Source organism: Gossypium hirsutum, chromosome A09 (genome assembly GCF_007990345.1).
Source record: "Gossypium hirsutum isolate 1008001.06 chromosome A09, Gossypium_hirsutum_v2.1, whole genome shotgun sequence".
NCBI classification, from domain to species: domain Eukaryota; kingdom Viridiplantae; phylum Streptophyta; class Magnoliopsida; order Malvales; family Malvaceae; genus Gossypium; species Gossypium hirsutum.
In genome coordinates this window covers 72558887-72574534 of record NC_053432.1, presented here as the reverse complement: position 1 = coordinate 72574534, position 15648 = coordinate 72558887, and the positions used below count along the sequence as shown (strand labels likewise).

The 15648-nt window shown below is 27.9% G+C and overlaps 1 protein-coding gene across 1 annotated transcript; it reads right to left on the bottom strand.

Annotated features, from left to right (window-relative positions):
* Window positions 1-793: 793 nt before the first annotated feature.
* LOC107889445 (protein LEAD-SENSITIVE 1) lies at window positions 794-3254 on the bottom strand. Its single transcript, XM_016813858.2, has 3 exons — window positions 2982-3254; window positions 2796-2869; window positions 794-1681 (listed from the first exon to the last, which is right to left on the bottom strand). Exons 1-3 carry the CDS (start codon window positions 2999-3001, stop codon window positions 1008-1010), a joined length of 768 nt encoding a protein of 255 aa, XP_016669347.1. The 5' UTR covers window positions 3002-3254; the 3' UTR covers window positions 794-1007.
* Window positions 3255-15648: the final 12394 nt, after the last annotated feature.

The window sequence follows — 15648 nt, the reverse complement described above, 5'->3', positions numbered from 1 at the left end:
CTTCTAAATTGAGGTGTGAGTTACAACCTTTTTCATTCCCACTTGAGGTCGCATTTGGTGGTACATCAAAATCTTCATGAATATAGCGTAACGTCTGTTCGTGCGAATTGGGTTTGAGAACTTCTCAAACCATTGCTTTTCTTGCTTGGAATGAAAAGGAAAATCGAGTAAAAGCTTCGTGCTTCCTTAGGTTCCAGGTGATTATATTCAAACAAAAAATCCATTACCTTAGTTGTGTTCAACAAGAAATGTTGCACAGAAAATGAACTTCTAAATTAGATGGCCGTGCAAACTCACAATGGACAAAAAATTGTTATAAGAGAGAGATATCACTCACACTAACCGATATTCTAATAACTTCGTCTTTTGCGGGAAGACACTTTACTTCAATTTTCCATGGAAAAACTATAATTTGAGTGGCAACTTTAATTTCCACGATTTCTTCCATTTGACTGTTACTAGTACAATCTCCTCTAAAGGCATTGTTCGAAAAGAGTTTACCGAGGATTCTTCTTCCGGATCAAATTTCCACACCTATTTATTAAATCAATATCTACTTCAAATACAATTTTAACCGTATATTAATTTTGTTAGAACTAGTGTATTAATTGGGAAATATCAAATTAATATTTTATTTAATGCAAATAATTTTGAAAAAAATCCTAACTATGGATTTACGTTTCCCAAGAGATTTAGGTTCCATCACCAAATACTCATTGAAAGACAACCAGACGTCACCTTACAAGATGTTGCCATACGGGTGTGTCCTCAATTTGTGGATTAGAAATGCTGATAAACAAATAAATTATAAACTCCTTATATAAGTCGTCATTATTGTTGCACAAATCATTAACTCCATATCAAGGGCATAAAAAAAGCCAACTTTATCAAGCAAACCACCATCTTAATAATAAAGATGCAAACAGCAAATGAAAAATCTGGAAATCCTCACAACGCGTTTGAAAGATCAGAGTTTCACCGGATTAAAAACTTGGAGCAACAAGATGCTAATGGGCAGTGGCTGCCAAAGGTTGAGGTTCAATCACCTGAAGCAAGCCGGTTGCCAGTCTTCTCGTAAGATCCTCCACTGGAACTTTCACTGCATCCATCCTTATGCCGATGTCAGCTGCATATCGACTTGCACAGTACATCCCAACTGCTGTAGCTGCCATGCCATAAATGTTTGTAGTAACAAGGCGTAACGGAGTTGACAACACAGCTGCGAGAGGGCCTCCTACAATAGATATTGCTTGACCACTACGTCCAACTGAATGATCCAGAACAAGCAGCCCAGTTTTGCAATAGATCGCAAAATCCTCACAGTTGTTCTTGAATACATTATAGCAACCAAATCCATTTTCGAGCAAGTATTTTGCTCGATGAACCACTAAATCATCCGAATCGGAGACTGCAAGAGTGCAGGTTCCACCTCTTGCTTTTGCAATAAAGAGAGCAGGGGTGACTGCATACTCGAAACGATACAATATTCCACCAGCAAGGAAGCAGTCCAAGCACGAGGAAACAACACCATTACCTTCTTCAGGTGGAGTGCAGGTAGGGCAATGCAGTTGAGATTGAGCTGGTCCAGAGCTTACCAGGATGAGATCAAGCACAGTTCCTGTACCAACTTCTTGGCCACGTCTTGTAAAATGGATGACCGTATTGTTTCCAACATAGATGCCTGTCCTCATACACAAGGAAAAAGATACAATTATTAGAATAATTCCAGCAAAGTATAACTGGAAAATGAAAAACATAAAAGTAAACACATAACTCTCCAATAGATAATCCGAAAACATACTCAGATAACAGAAAAATATATACCATTCTGAATTCGTACCATAATCTCTATAATAGCAAAATATTTACCATTCTGAACTCATACGTATCATTTCTAACCTCCAAATGCATTCCAACATCTCCTATTTTGCAATACCCGATCTCAAACTCAAAATTACAAGAACCATGAAACAGATAATTCAATCTGGTCGCTCTTCTCTATATACAAAGAACTTCTTAATAAAGTAGTTCGTTAGAGCATTGCTGCAAATGCAAAACTATTTATAGAAGGTAGAAAAACTAACCAATTCTATTCATATAAATATAAATATATATTAGATTTGCAATTGATTCACACACCCTGACAAAAGCAAATCATTACCAACTCACATACCATAAACAAGGCTGCCCCTATGATTTGAACCCATGATGTGGGTTTTTAGGGTAAACATCCAGTGCCATTAGGCCAAGAGTTGAAGTTCTTAAATACAACTAAATGCGGATAATGCACTGCCACTTACATTTAAAATAGGATTTGGTAACAAATGTGCTGAAGTCACTCTTAAGGTCACAATATACGGTAATATCTTTAACAAAATGCATTGAAAATGATAAATAATGTTACCAGTTATTGCATTTCATAGAACGTCCATTACAAAAATAGAAAGTGCCATGGGTTAAGCAAAATCCTTGAAACTATACAGTTCTTTAATTACGGTTATACGATATAGGATGGATACCAGAGTACCTAAGGAGGCTAAGCATATTATAGAATGGTCCTACTGCTTAACTAATAAAATATAGGTTTTCAAGAGGAAAGGATCTTCTGAGATAAAAGCATAGAAACAGTGCTTTTCAAACGCCAAAAATTGGCCAAACACAGAAGGAAAAAAATTGAGCTTTTCTATACTTCCTTAACCATCAGATCATGCTTAAAATTCAATTCAAACCCACATCCACAAATAGAAATGCAAACTATTCCCCAAAAAAGGAAAGGGTGGAAGTAAGTAAAGAACCGTGATGGGCATAAATATAAGCAGTCCTCCATGAATAAACGTGATCCCCTGGATTCAGGCTCTTCTTATCAATTCTGTTTTACCCATTTGTTAACAAGAAAGAAGCAAAATGATTTTGAATCAGTTCAGCATACCAATCTTTAAAAAAACAAAAACAGATGAACTGCAAAAGAAGATAAAAAGAACCTGTTAGAAAGCAGTCCCATACTTTTCCTTTTTTGGTAAAACCAGATCTGGAGATTGTAATTCTGAAAATCCGGTTCGTCTTCTTCTTCCTGCTTTGCTTTTTAAGTATCGTTTTTCCCTTTTTATCCGAATTCCCGTAAACTAGATTTGCGTGTAATAATCGTTAAGATATTATATTTAATTTTAAACCGTCTATCCCTTAACTACTAATAAAATTCTTTTCGCTTAAGTGTAAAAAGTAATCAAACATTTTATAAAAAAATATTGTTAAGCTCAATTCTCTTTTACTCAATTTCATACTTAAAACTTTTAAAATGCATTAAAAAAAATTTTAAAATTTTTTAAAAAAATAATTAAGCTCCTGTATTTTTTTTACACTCAATTTGATACTAAAACTGTCAAAATGCATCATTTTTCGTCCTATGTCATGCTGCGTTACGACACGTGATTGCTTTAATTGAAAAAAATTAGGGATCATTAGCTTTAACAGTTAAAATTAATAGTTAAAGGACCTTTTTTATGCCTTTTTATAATTTTTATAAAATTTTACAATTTTTTATATTTTTATGGTTTTTATAAAAAAATAAAAGTTATAAAAATTTATTTTTTATAACTTTTATTTTTTTATTTTTATAATTTTTTATCACATATCAAACCGTGGTTTAACTTTAACTGAGCAATTAACTTTATGATCAAATGACATTTTTAATGCATTTCACGTACTTGATTGAGTGAAAAAAAAGAACTTATTTATTTATTTATTTATTTTTAAGTTTGTGGGCTTTTTTTACATCCTTAAACCAATTAATTTTTATCGTACAATTATAAAATTATACTATTTGATTTTTTTCTTTTTCGATTACTAGTCATTAAATTAATAACGGAAAGATAGTTTGATAGTTTTTAAAATTAATATAATAGTAACTTTAATTTTCAATATTCATTTATTGTGTTCATTTAGTCTTAATTCTAAAGCTTGTAATTCTAATTTTAATTCTAACATTTATACATTGTATAATTTAGTCTTTTTTGTAGTTTTGTTATTTTTTACGACGTTGAGGGTTAATTTTAAAAGAAAAAAAATATTATCTTAAATTTTTTGATGTTTTCATTTCTGGTATATTTTTTTATCAAATCTAGTGGATAAATTTGTTTTTTTTAGCTTTTTAGGTAGAAATGTCACAAAGAAACACAAAACTACAAAATACCAAATTACACAATCTGTAAATATTAAGTGTTAAAATTTTTAAAATCAAAACTAAATTGACATATTGTATAAATGTTGAGGTTTAAAATTGCTATTATGCTAATTTAAAAATAATAATTTCATCTTTTTATTAATTATTTAATGGCCTGGTGACAAAAAAATAAAATAAAATAGTTGAATGACTATTTTATAATTTTTCATAAATAAATGATGAAAAATAAATTATCAATAGTTTAGTGGCTATCAATATAGTTTACCTTTTTTTGAAAGCATTTATTTATAATATGTTTGATATTTTCCAAAATAAAAAAAAAATTGTTTAACATAATTCATGGCAATTTATTCTAAGAAGGGATTAGTGTCAGCAAGAAAAATTAACTTCAATCAAGATGTTTTGATAATTTATAAAATGCAAGTTTAGAAAACGTGGTTTTTCGAAATAGAATTAAATTTTATTTTTATTTAATATATAATTAATTTTAATTTTTAAAAAATGTTTTTAGGAATATATATAAATAAATAATTTGAAAATTTTTCAAAAATATTTAAAAGTTATAAAATAAAACTTATTTTATCAAAATAAGTTTAAAAATTAAAAATAAAAAATTAATATGAAAAACTGAAAAATAAATTAAACTACAATTCATCAATTAAAAAATTCAAAAAATCTAATTAAACCGTACTGATATCACTTCCAAAAAAGATATAAGTTGTTTGGGAACCTAGCATTGACTAAAATTTCATTTTAACATAAATCTTTTGCTGCTCTATTATCACCGTTTCACAAATCATTGAAACTTTAGTTTTTATTAAAAAAATTTATTTTCATCGTTTATTATGTATATTTATTTAATAATGTTATTAAAATTTTAATTAATACAAATTTTCAAAAAGAAAAGTGGTAGAATAAAATAAGTAAATAGATAACTATTTATCACTTAATTTTAAATATATTAAATAAAAAATTTATTTATCTTTTAAATAAATGATAACTTTTTCTAAGAAAACAAAACATTTAAATAATCCTATTTAAATTTTATTCAAAATGGTCTAAAATAATATAAAATATTATATTTTGAAGATTAAAATTACAAATAAATATTTTTTAAAAATTAGAATTTAATTTTATGAAACAAATAATTATATTTAATTCTTAAAATTTATTATATAAATTCAATATTAAAATTTTGACATTTAAATTTTCAACTTATAAAATAACACCTTAATTGATTGAATTGCAATACTTTCTATGGTCCGAATAAAAGAAAATTTAGGGTTAAAAAGTGAGTGAATATTTATATTTTAAAATAAATGTTTTTAAAAATTTGCCTATCCTTAACTGACGTAATTTAAGCTTATTGAATTAAGTGATATTAAATTAATATATTCTTATTTTATTATGTTTTTTTTATCGCATTATAATAATAATTATTATTCTATGTATGTTATGAACACAATACAAAATACACGTGGCGAACGTGTACGCAGTTAATAGCGGATTGTTGTTGCTGGAATTTAAAGTTTTGCTTCGACTTTAAGAAAACGAAGGGCGACCGTTCCAAAAAAAAAAAAAAAAGAACGACGGCGACAGCAGACAGGTGTTATTATTACGTGTCATCGAACATCGGTTTCCAATTTACAGTGAAGTTCAAAGCCTTTTTTCATAATTAAATTAGAATTAAAACCCTTAGGAGTTTTTAGTTTTAAACTTTATTAATTAACAATTTTAAATTAAAGCTTATTAATAATTGTTATAAAATAAAAAATTAAACAACAAAAAAAAGTGGGAAAGTAAAAAAAAAAAGTAATATTTTATTAATTAAATAGAAATTTTATCTTTTATTTCTAATAAACATTAGAGTCTTAATGTATACCAAACTTACATTGATTTTAATGTACATCTACTTAAAATATTCATAACTCCCCCTTGAATATTCATGATTAGATAATGTGCCTCGTTAAAATTTTATTAAAATAAAAATTTATGGGAATAAAATTTGCTACTGAAGGAAAAAAAATATACATATCTATAGTACGCATAATATGATGTCTCTTTAAAAAAGTATAAAAAAAACTCAATAGGACAAAACCTCAATTAAAGAAAAAAGAGTACAATGTGTATTTGACTCCCCTCATGATAACATCACATGATATATAATAATGTTAGCTTTTCAAATGACCACTTAAACAGATTTCCTAAATATTCATATTATCATTCTTTTTAATATCATGAGTGAGGAAGAACTTTGGGGAAATATATTTTGATCTTTCTAGAAGTTTCAACAACAATCATAACAAGTGTTGATCGTATTCTTTCTATATAATAATGCATATGTTCAATCATTTTAATAAATATTTACGCAAATAAATTGAACAATTTCCCAGAAAATGATATATGCTTCTAGTATTCTAAATATTTTAAGGACTTTAATATATAAACTTTCACTATATAGTGATTCATATAAAGGTTGTAGCAAGAATCATAAGATACTTGTCAAATCTTTCATGAACTACCAGACTAATAAAATATCTAAAAGTTATTTCATCCACCACAAAAGAACATATTATACTTTTCATAATCAATGTTAGGACTTTAAAAAAACTTTGTACATTTAGATACTTATTTTGTTTTGCAAAACTACTCATTTATACCCCACTAGCTTTATACATCTAGATATTTGGATTATTGATCCAAATTTTTTTTTAAATTTAATTCTACTTGAATTGAGTTTTTCCATTTTGGCCAATCCATTTCATATCTATATCTCTCAACAAATTTATTCAAGATCCTCATTTCCTTTTATTATCTTAATAATACTATTGCGCACAAAATTGTTGTCGATAACTTTTTGTTCTTGATTCCTCATTTTCTTGTATTAACTCAACTTATTGAGATATCTTTATTTTCATTATTTTTTCTTGAATTTCAGGTACTTGAATCTCTCGTAAAGTTGTAATAATTAGTTATATTTTGAGTTTCTTCAACAGCATCGCCTCCACTATTATGACCATATTGATTTATTATTTTTTCTACAAAAATTTTTATCTTTGGAACCAATTAATTTACCATATTTCATGCATGGATTACTTTTATTTATTCTAATAGGTTGTCTTACTGGGACTTTGACACATCAACTGATATATAATACTTGGTTATTCTCATCAAGTCAATAAATACACTTGGCAGTTGACTTGCAATAAAGTGAATTATCCTTTTTAAACTTCTAATTTCAAATAACTTTCTACGATGATCTAAATAATGATAGTTCATTAAAATCAATTATTTCATCCAGCCATTATCATTTCTCTCCCCTAATGTTGGGAAAATTATCAAATTAAATAGTAATCACAAAACATGTTTTAATTGAATATCCAATATTTATTCAGCACATTTAATAATACAAGGATACTCATAACTAATGTATATTCTCAACTTCCTTTGAATACTTCATTTTGTGCATTGTGGTGGAGCAATTTAAACATATATCGTACATTCAAAAATTCTAAAATGAGTTATGTTTAACTCCTGACCAAAAACTAATTGTATTGGGGAGTATTTATCATAATTTATTAGTATGATGCCTACAAGTGCTGATTTATATAAAATATCACATCATTAGACATATTAAAAAATTGTGTTCTAAAAAGGATATGGTTTAACTACTAATTGGAGGCATTTAATTATTAACACCATTTTATATGTATAAACATTAAGCTTTATGATACTTACTCGTATTAACAATCTAGCTTATAATAATCATTGAAAGTCTGAGCAATGACCTCACCAACATTGGCTAGAATCGATTGCATAATCTGGAAGTTTTATTTTTAAACAAATCATTAAACAAGTAATTTCACAAATAATTGGTTGTGAGTTGATAACTCATATGCGATTATCTTGTAGATGTATCTACTAGTATCATATCAAAATATTCCCTTGCTAGATAAAACGGGCCCATATTTTTTTTAGAAAGGTAAAAGGTTCAATCTCAACTTTTTCTAGGGAAGTTTAATAAATATTATTTGAAAACAAGCAACACTTAATAAGTGAAGAATTTTCAAGTTCTTTAATAAATTTCCATGTAAATTCTTATCTTGTCGCATCATTACTGATCGGGATGGTCTAGCCGATCATACCAATTAATATACTATTTACTATGCAAATGATTCAACAATGCTAATATAAACTTTTGGTTTACCCATCTCATATAATTTAACTATATTAATGTATACATAGCACCAACCACATGTTTGATTGTGTAAAGTTATGATTTTCACGCGCATAGAGGATGATTATGATTTTTTGTTGGATAATATAGCTTTTATTTTTGTTCTTACTTACATTTGAACATAAAATGAATTTTAAAGAGAGATGACTTCAAACTTTGGAAGAGAGGGTTAATAATAATTCTAAACCGAAATGTAACAAACTAAAAAAGGAAGAAGTTATTTAATGGGCTTATAAGTCCAATGATATCCGCCTGGGGTAGTGCAACTAATCCATAAGGCCTATGTAATACATAAGAGAAGCCCACTGAGTTCCATCTTGTGACTAAAGTTAGGAGGGAGTAAAAATTAATTCTAAAATTGTTTAAAATTTTAAGTTGAAAGATAGAATTAGAGTTATTTGAATAATTGGAATAATTAAGTAAAGCCAACAATAGGAAGGTCATCAATGGTTTGGCTTTAACAATGGTTATAGGACTTATAAATGCTAGTTTTCATCTAAAGGTTTGGTTCTTGTTGATAGTCAAAACCAAAATATCCAAATCGAAATTTTGCGTCAATGGTTATGTTATCTTATCACCTCTGAAAACTAATTTTATTGTTGAGTTGGTTGAAATGTTTGGTGAAGAAACTAGTGTGACGCACTGTATTTATGGTTATGGACTTGTTCAGCTGTGTTTGGGGATGAATCAGCTGTAATTTTTACAAAATCCTCGGAGGGTAATACATGCAAAGATGCGATGTATGAACATCGGATCCCTTAGTTAAGAGTTAAGACCCCTCTGCAGGTTAATTAATCTCTAACTCATCATACAAAACCTGTTATACACAGAAAAAGAAAATCATCAAGGGAGACAAAGAAACTGCTGGCAATAAACTTTTTTGGCGTGCGCTTCATGTGTCAATCCAACTTATTTTGTATTTAAAACCACACAGAAATGGAGTTAAAGAGTTTACAGTGGTGATGTAGGGTGGTTTATATTTAAGTGGCCATGTGATTCCCATTTACCACCACAAACTGACTCTTCAACAAGTTGAAAAACCCTAAGATGGATCCAAATTTACAAGTAGGGAAGCAGGCTTTATAGTGGTCAAAGTCAAAGCACACGAGGGATTATTTTAGCAGCGACTGTTTGGAAATTTCAGTTTAGCCCATACACTTTCATGTTTACTAATTATATTACTTAAAACAACTTCTATACTCAACCATACGTAAGCCATAAAAGATATGTATTCAAATATGTTGATATTACTTCGGATTCTATATCTACACAAAGTTACACAACTTTTTATTTATTTATTTATCGTTTTTCTCTGTTAAAAAAAGAACCCTAGCTTTGTCCATCAGAGTTTCAGAGATTTTTAATGCATCATGACTATAACTCGAGCTGAGAATGAGATATCTTGATCTTATAATTATCAAATTGCCTTGTAACCAAAATGTGGAAAGGGTCTTCAATGATGAGTATATATGGTTGGAATCCCGTCAATTCATTACTGTCTAGGTTCATCCTGAAACACTTTCTCTCTATAATTAAAGTCATTCATGGACCAGATCTAATTTTATAAACTTTTTACTGATTCTACGACTGTAAAACATTTTAAGTGATTGGTTCCTTTGTTATTACTTAATTGAATTTACAGCTGGTTTAAGCTGTGGGATTGCAGCCGATTGGTAACTTCAAAAAAAGCAATAAACTTTACTGACATTTACCTAAAAAAAACATGGTAATGAAAGAACCACTTATATTGCAATTTGCATTGTGTTTCCCACGTTCTATTCGCATCTGAAATTAACTTTGACAAGCCATAATGCTAGTACTGTAAAATATTGAATATAAATCGTAAACTTTTTAAGCTGTAATCAGGGCACTTCACTTTAAAGACATTGGGTGCGTTGTCCTGGTTCAATATATAGCATGGGAAATGAGTGATGGACTTGCATCCTTTCTGTAGCTTCTCATGAATAATATTTAGGAAAAGAAAAAGAGGAAACAACCAAGCTACTCCTTCCTTCAGAAAAGAGCCGAGTTACTCATTCCACTAAACAACTTCAGTTCTGTCCCGATTAAATCAACTATAAAAAAGGATTACTGTTTTGAGAAAACTAAATAACTCCTTCCATTGCACAATATCTTTCACTTTAGTATTTCTTTTTAGAATTTTGATTTTTTTTTGTCAAAAATAATATCAAAGCTATGCAATAAATGTAATTTTTTAAATTTAATTACGAGCAAGGTAAATATGAATTCTTAGGTCATGTCAGTTAAACAATTAGTGTTCCAATTCAATTTAATATCTGCGATCCAATTGCTTATATAGGGTGATCTGATTCTCCAAACATGTTTCTTCAAATGATATATTCTTCAATAATGGATTAGATATTATCTACATAATCAGCACAACCCAAAAATACTATTCACTAGATTGTAAATATCATAAATAAGGAAAATGTCTCAAACAACTTCAATACTCAAAGGATGGACAGCCCTTTAACACTCAATTATCAATTCCATATTTTTCTACAGCAACTTTTCTAATCAAAATTAATAGCTTGTATATATTTATCATTTATAACCCTCTAAAAATATATGTTGAAAAAATATTCATAAAAAATAAATGACAGCACTTTGATTGTATTGACAAAATTAAGGTTTTGGAATTTTCGATGTTTTACCTTCAAGTTTTATTATTTCTAAATCTATTTTAGATTTAAATTATGGGTTGTATCTGGTATATTATATTGTTTTTATTAAACAATTAATTTTAAAAATTGTCACCTATTTTTTAAAAATATTTTATTATATTTTAAGAGACATTTGTTAACGTCTTAATTTTATTTCTGAAATTTAAAAACTCCAATAATAATATATAAAATATTATTCTTTAAATTATAATTATAAATAAATTATTATAATGATTTTTTTAATTTTATTTAATTTTCGGATATGTTCCATTACATCAAACAATTTTAGTAGTAATGATGATGATAATGATAACTCTGTTAGTATCACCTAGCATCATTCACCTGCTAACTGCTGTTATGTACATTTCACATATTCAGCACTTAATTTGATTGGCTTTTGACATTGGCATGGAAAACACAATTAGTTGCTTAAGCGATTTAAGTTCTGCTACGTGAAAGATAGATTGGATTTAAATTTTATGTTTTAATTTTATTTTTTTTATTTTTTTATTCCGTTAATTTTAGTTTTTATATTTTTTTGAATTTTAAAAATTCAAGTCTTGATTTAAATAATAGTTAAATTCATTTGATTACCTTCAATTATTAATTATGTGTTTAATTGTAGATTCAGTTTATATTTTTTAATTAAATCAGTGTAAATTTTTACATTTTTTTAAAGATTTTTAATGAGTAATATATAAAAATGACAAGTTGATATAGACATTAATATATGATAATATATTTACTGCATCATATTTTAAAAATAATAAAATTGAACTTAACGGATTTAATAATTATCATTTAATAATGATTAAAATATTTTAAAAATATAAAAACTAAAAATAATCAATTTAAAATATTAAAAATTAAATTCAGACTAATAACAAATTTAAATCTAATTCATTATATCAAAATGGGCTATCTTTAAAGCGGTCAAATTGGTGACATCAAAGAAAATAATGAAACGTAGAACAAGGTCAATGGAGGCAAATAAAGACCGTCCGTGAAAGGAATATATATACACTAATCTGATCCTGAGTAGCAAAACAGGTTTTGCTGGGATCTGAACTTAAAAATTCACACACCAAACCCAAACCCAAACCCCTTGGATATATTGTCTTATTACTTTGTGCATTGGGATCAATAAACAATGCCCACTTGCATGGAATTATAAGTGGTGACCAACTCAAAATTCCGACCTCAATTTTTAGAATGTCTGTACTGTAGTTTCAACTTTGTTATTGCTCGCCCATGGTTTATGCTAATCCCAAGGGCAGTATTACGTCCTTAATTAGTATGGGTGCACTTTAATTAGTTTGCTATACATATAAGCCTTTCCAGTTCCACCGTAATATGACAACTTTACTGTTTCCTTCACTTCCAAATTATCTTCTCCTTCAGCGACAAAAATTTAATGTATGTTTTATGTTTGTACGCACTACTAGGTTTGGGGTTGGAATATGTGAGAAGATCTTTTATTCTTTTAAAATAATAATTATATATTAAAAAATTATTATAGTGTAAAAATTATATATACTTAAAATATAGAGGTGTGTTTAAAATAACATATAATAAATTATGAAGCGCGTAATTTAGGTCTAATTAATAATAACATATAAAATATGTATGATGTTAAAATGAAAAAAAAATAGACTAAATGAGTAATTGTTTATCGTGGTGTCGTCATCAATCCTAAGTTGGTATAGAGTTAATTTGTATCACAAGCTCAATCAATAATATTAGTAATATATATACAATTAATGGAGGTAAATAAAATTATGCATAATAAAATTAAAATGCATAAAAATATTAAAATAAAATTTCGATTGAATGATAAATTTAAGACTTTCTACTGCAATTAGCATGAAATACTATCATATCCATATTTTTTTTATTTTAAAATAAAAAGATTAAGATATCCTCTAATAATACAAGGTATCTTAAATACAAAAGAATAATTAAGTATAGATAAACTAAAGAAAATCTTGAATTCAAGAGACAACATCTTGTATACCTGATGAGATTTAATTATTGTAAGCAAAAGTAGAGAATTATAGAAACTCTTCTTCATAATTTTATATATAATCAAATTTTCTTGTTAGTCAAAATTTAGGAGAGTAAGAGAGGGAGTATGAAACCATGTTTTCCTAGCCTAAATGAAATTATTTTTGATGTTTTTAAGCAATGAAAGGTGCAATATATGAGAATATGTCGTAGGAATTGAGGTTTAAATTCTAGATTTACTAATTTCATCTATGAACCAATTTTAATTAATAGTTTGAAAAGTTAAATAGTGAATTTTCAGTAAAAAGAAATTAATGAAAATAATGATTTTATAATTTTAATTTTATTAATACAATGTTTTATAGTTTTGGAAAAAATAAAATAATTTAAATATTTCATTTGTAATCACTATAAATAGATAATGCCATTTTCTCCACCAATCAAACGTTTTATTAATAAGGGATTGTAACAAGATATAATCAGGACAAGGGCAAGGCATACACAATACAACACTGTTGTCTTCTAATATGAACAATACAACACTACAAAATCAAAATAAGGCACCTGGTGTCAACTAACAGAAACAAAACAACAACCTACCATAATTAAAAAAAAAAATACAACACTACCGGAACATATGAAAAAAAAAAAAAAAACCAATCAGTAATCCCACCAAGCTTTAAACATCTGGCTTCACTGGAGTGTCGTCTTTTCCAGAAAGTCCGCCATGCTGATATCTTCCAAGAACACATTCACCAGAAAATTTTCCCAAATTTGGTCAATGTCGTTAAAACATTGCCAGTGTGGTCTTGAACGCCATCTCAGTGAGAACAAAAGTGTTTTGAGTTTCATAAATGAAAACACCATGAGAAAGGAAGAAAATAGTTGAGTGAAAAACGATATCTACTTATTTTATTGAGAAAGCTCTAAAATCTCAAAATAGAGACGAACTGGGATATATACCTGAAATTATCAAGAGAAGTTAACTAACAAGTATACCTGCCTGAGTCTCTTGAATCTTCCTACGTTTCATTTGTTACAACAAAATTAACTACACACACTAAGACAAAATACCAGACTTTCTTAACAGACTAAGCACACATTTAACACATGGCATGACACCATCATATCACTAATATTCACCCCCCGTATCAAATGTCCTTAAACCTGTATCATGTTACTTGTTAAACCTCAGCCGCAAGAACAATACCAAAACGGACCATACTTGAGGAAAAAAAATACAATGTAGATACTAAGCACTAAGAGACCGTTACGGTAAATTAATTCTCAGTAATTTTTGTGATATTTTATTGGAATTTTACGAGATTCAGCACTGAAAATTTTGGAGCGTTTCAACCGATGAGATCAATTATTTGGCTTGTTGCTTTTAAAGGTTGGAAACTATGCATTTCTTTACAGAGATTTGGATCATGAAGTATTTATAGAGCCCCCCTTAAGCTTTGTCTCTATTGATTTCTAGAATATGTTTGTCATTTGAAGAAAGCTGACCTAAAGCAAGCTCTACAAACATGATATGGTAGATTTGCTCCATATTGGTCTTAGAATCAAATGAAAAACTTTAGGTATTATTATACATTGATAATATGATAATAACTGTAGATTATGAATCCGAAATTTCTAGTTTGAGGAATGACTTGTTTGCTCGTTTTGAAATGAAAATATTGAGGGAGATTGGATATTTTTTTTGGTTTAGAAATTTTGATGGTGTAAATACTTTATTTCTCAGAAGGTCTTTTGGAGCGCTTAGTATGGGGGAGTCTAAAAAAAACACTACTCCAATGGAGCCAAATCTCAAGATTATGCAGAATCCAACAACACCTCAACAAAAAGAATTATGCATTATGTTAAAGGAATGCCTGATTATGTTTTCTATATAATTTATTGATGCAGATTGGATTGGAGATACAAATGAATGCCACTCAACTTTAGGATATTGTTTCAAGATTAGTTCAACAATAGTTTCTTGGTGTAGCAAAAAACAAGACGCAGTTGCTTTGCCTGATATTGAAGCTGCAGATAGGTGGCAGCAACTATAGCTACACAAAAATGCATTTGGTTGAAGACGTTGACTGGAGACACGTGAGAAGTTAGTTATGCTCTGTTTTTTATCGGATCGAGTGAAATTATTAGAGTTAAATTAAAAAAATAAACATGTCAAGTTGAAATTTTGTTACAGTATAACTAATCTTATGTTAGAGCACATAAATTTGAAACCGAAAAAATTTTCAAAGCTAAATAAAAAAAATACATTAGCATGATAAGTTTAAATGATTGATTAACGTACTTATTTAAGTCTCTAAAATTATTATTTTTATTTTTTAAAAATTTTTAAATTTATATAAATTTTAAAATTAAAAAAAATTATATCTTTCAAAAAAAATATAAATTTTGGAATTTTTATAAATATTTTGAATTTTGAAAATTATATTGAATTTTTTTAGAGACAAATCAATTTGTTCATTTTCAAAATTGACAGGGAACAAAGGGGTATTTACACCAATCTATTATTCAAATTGTAAAAT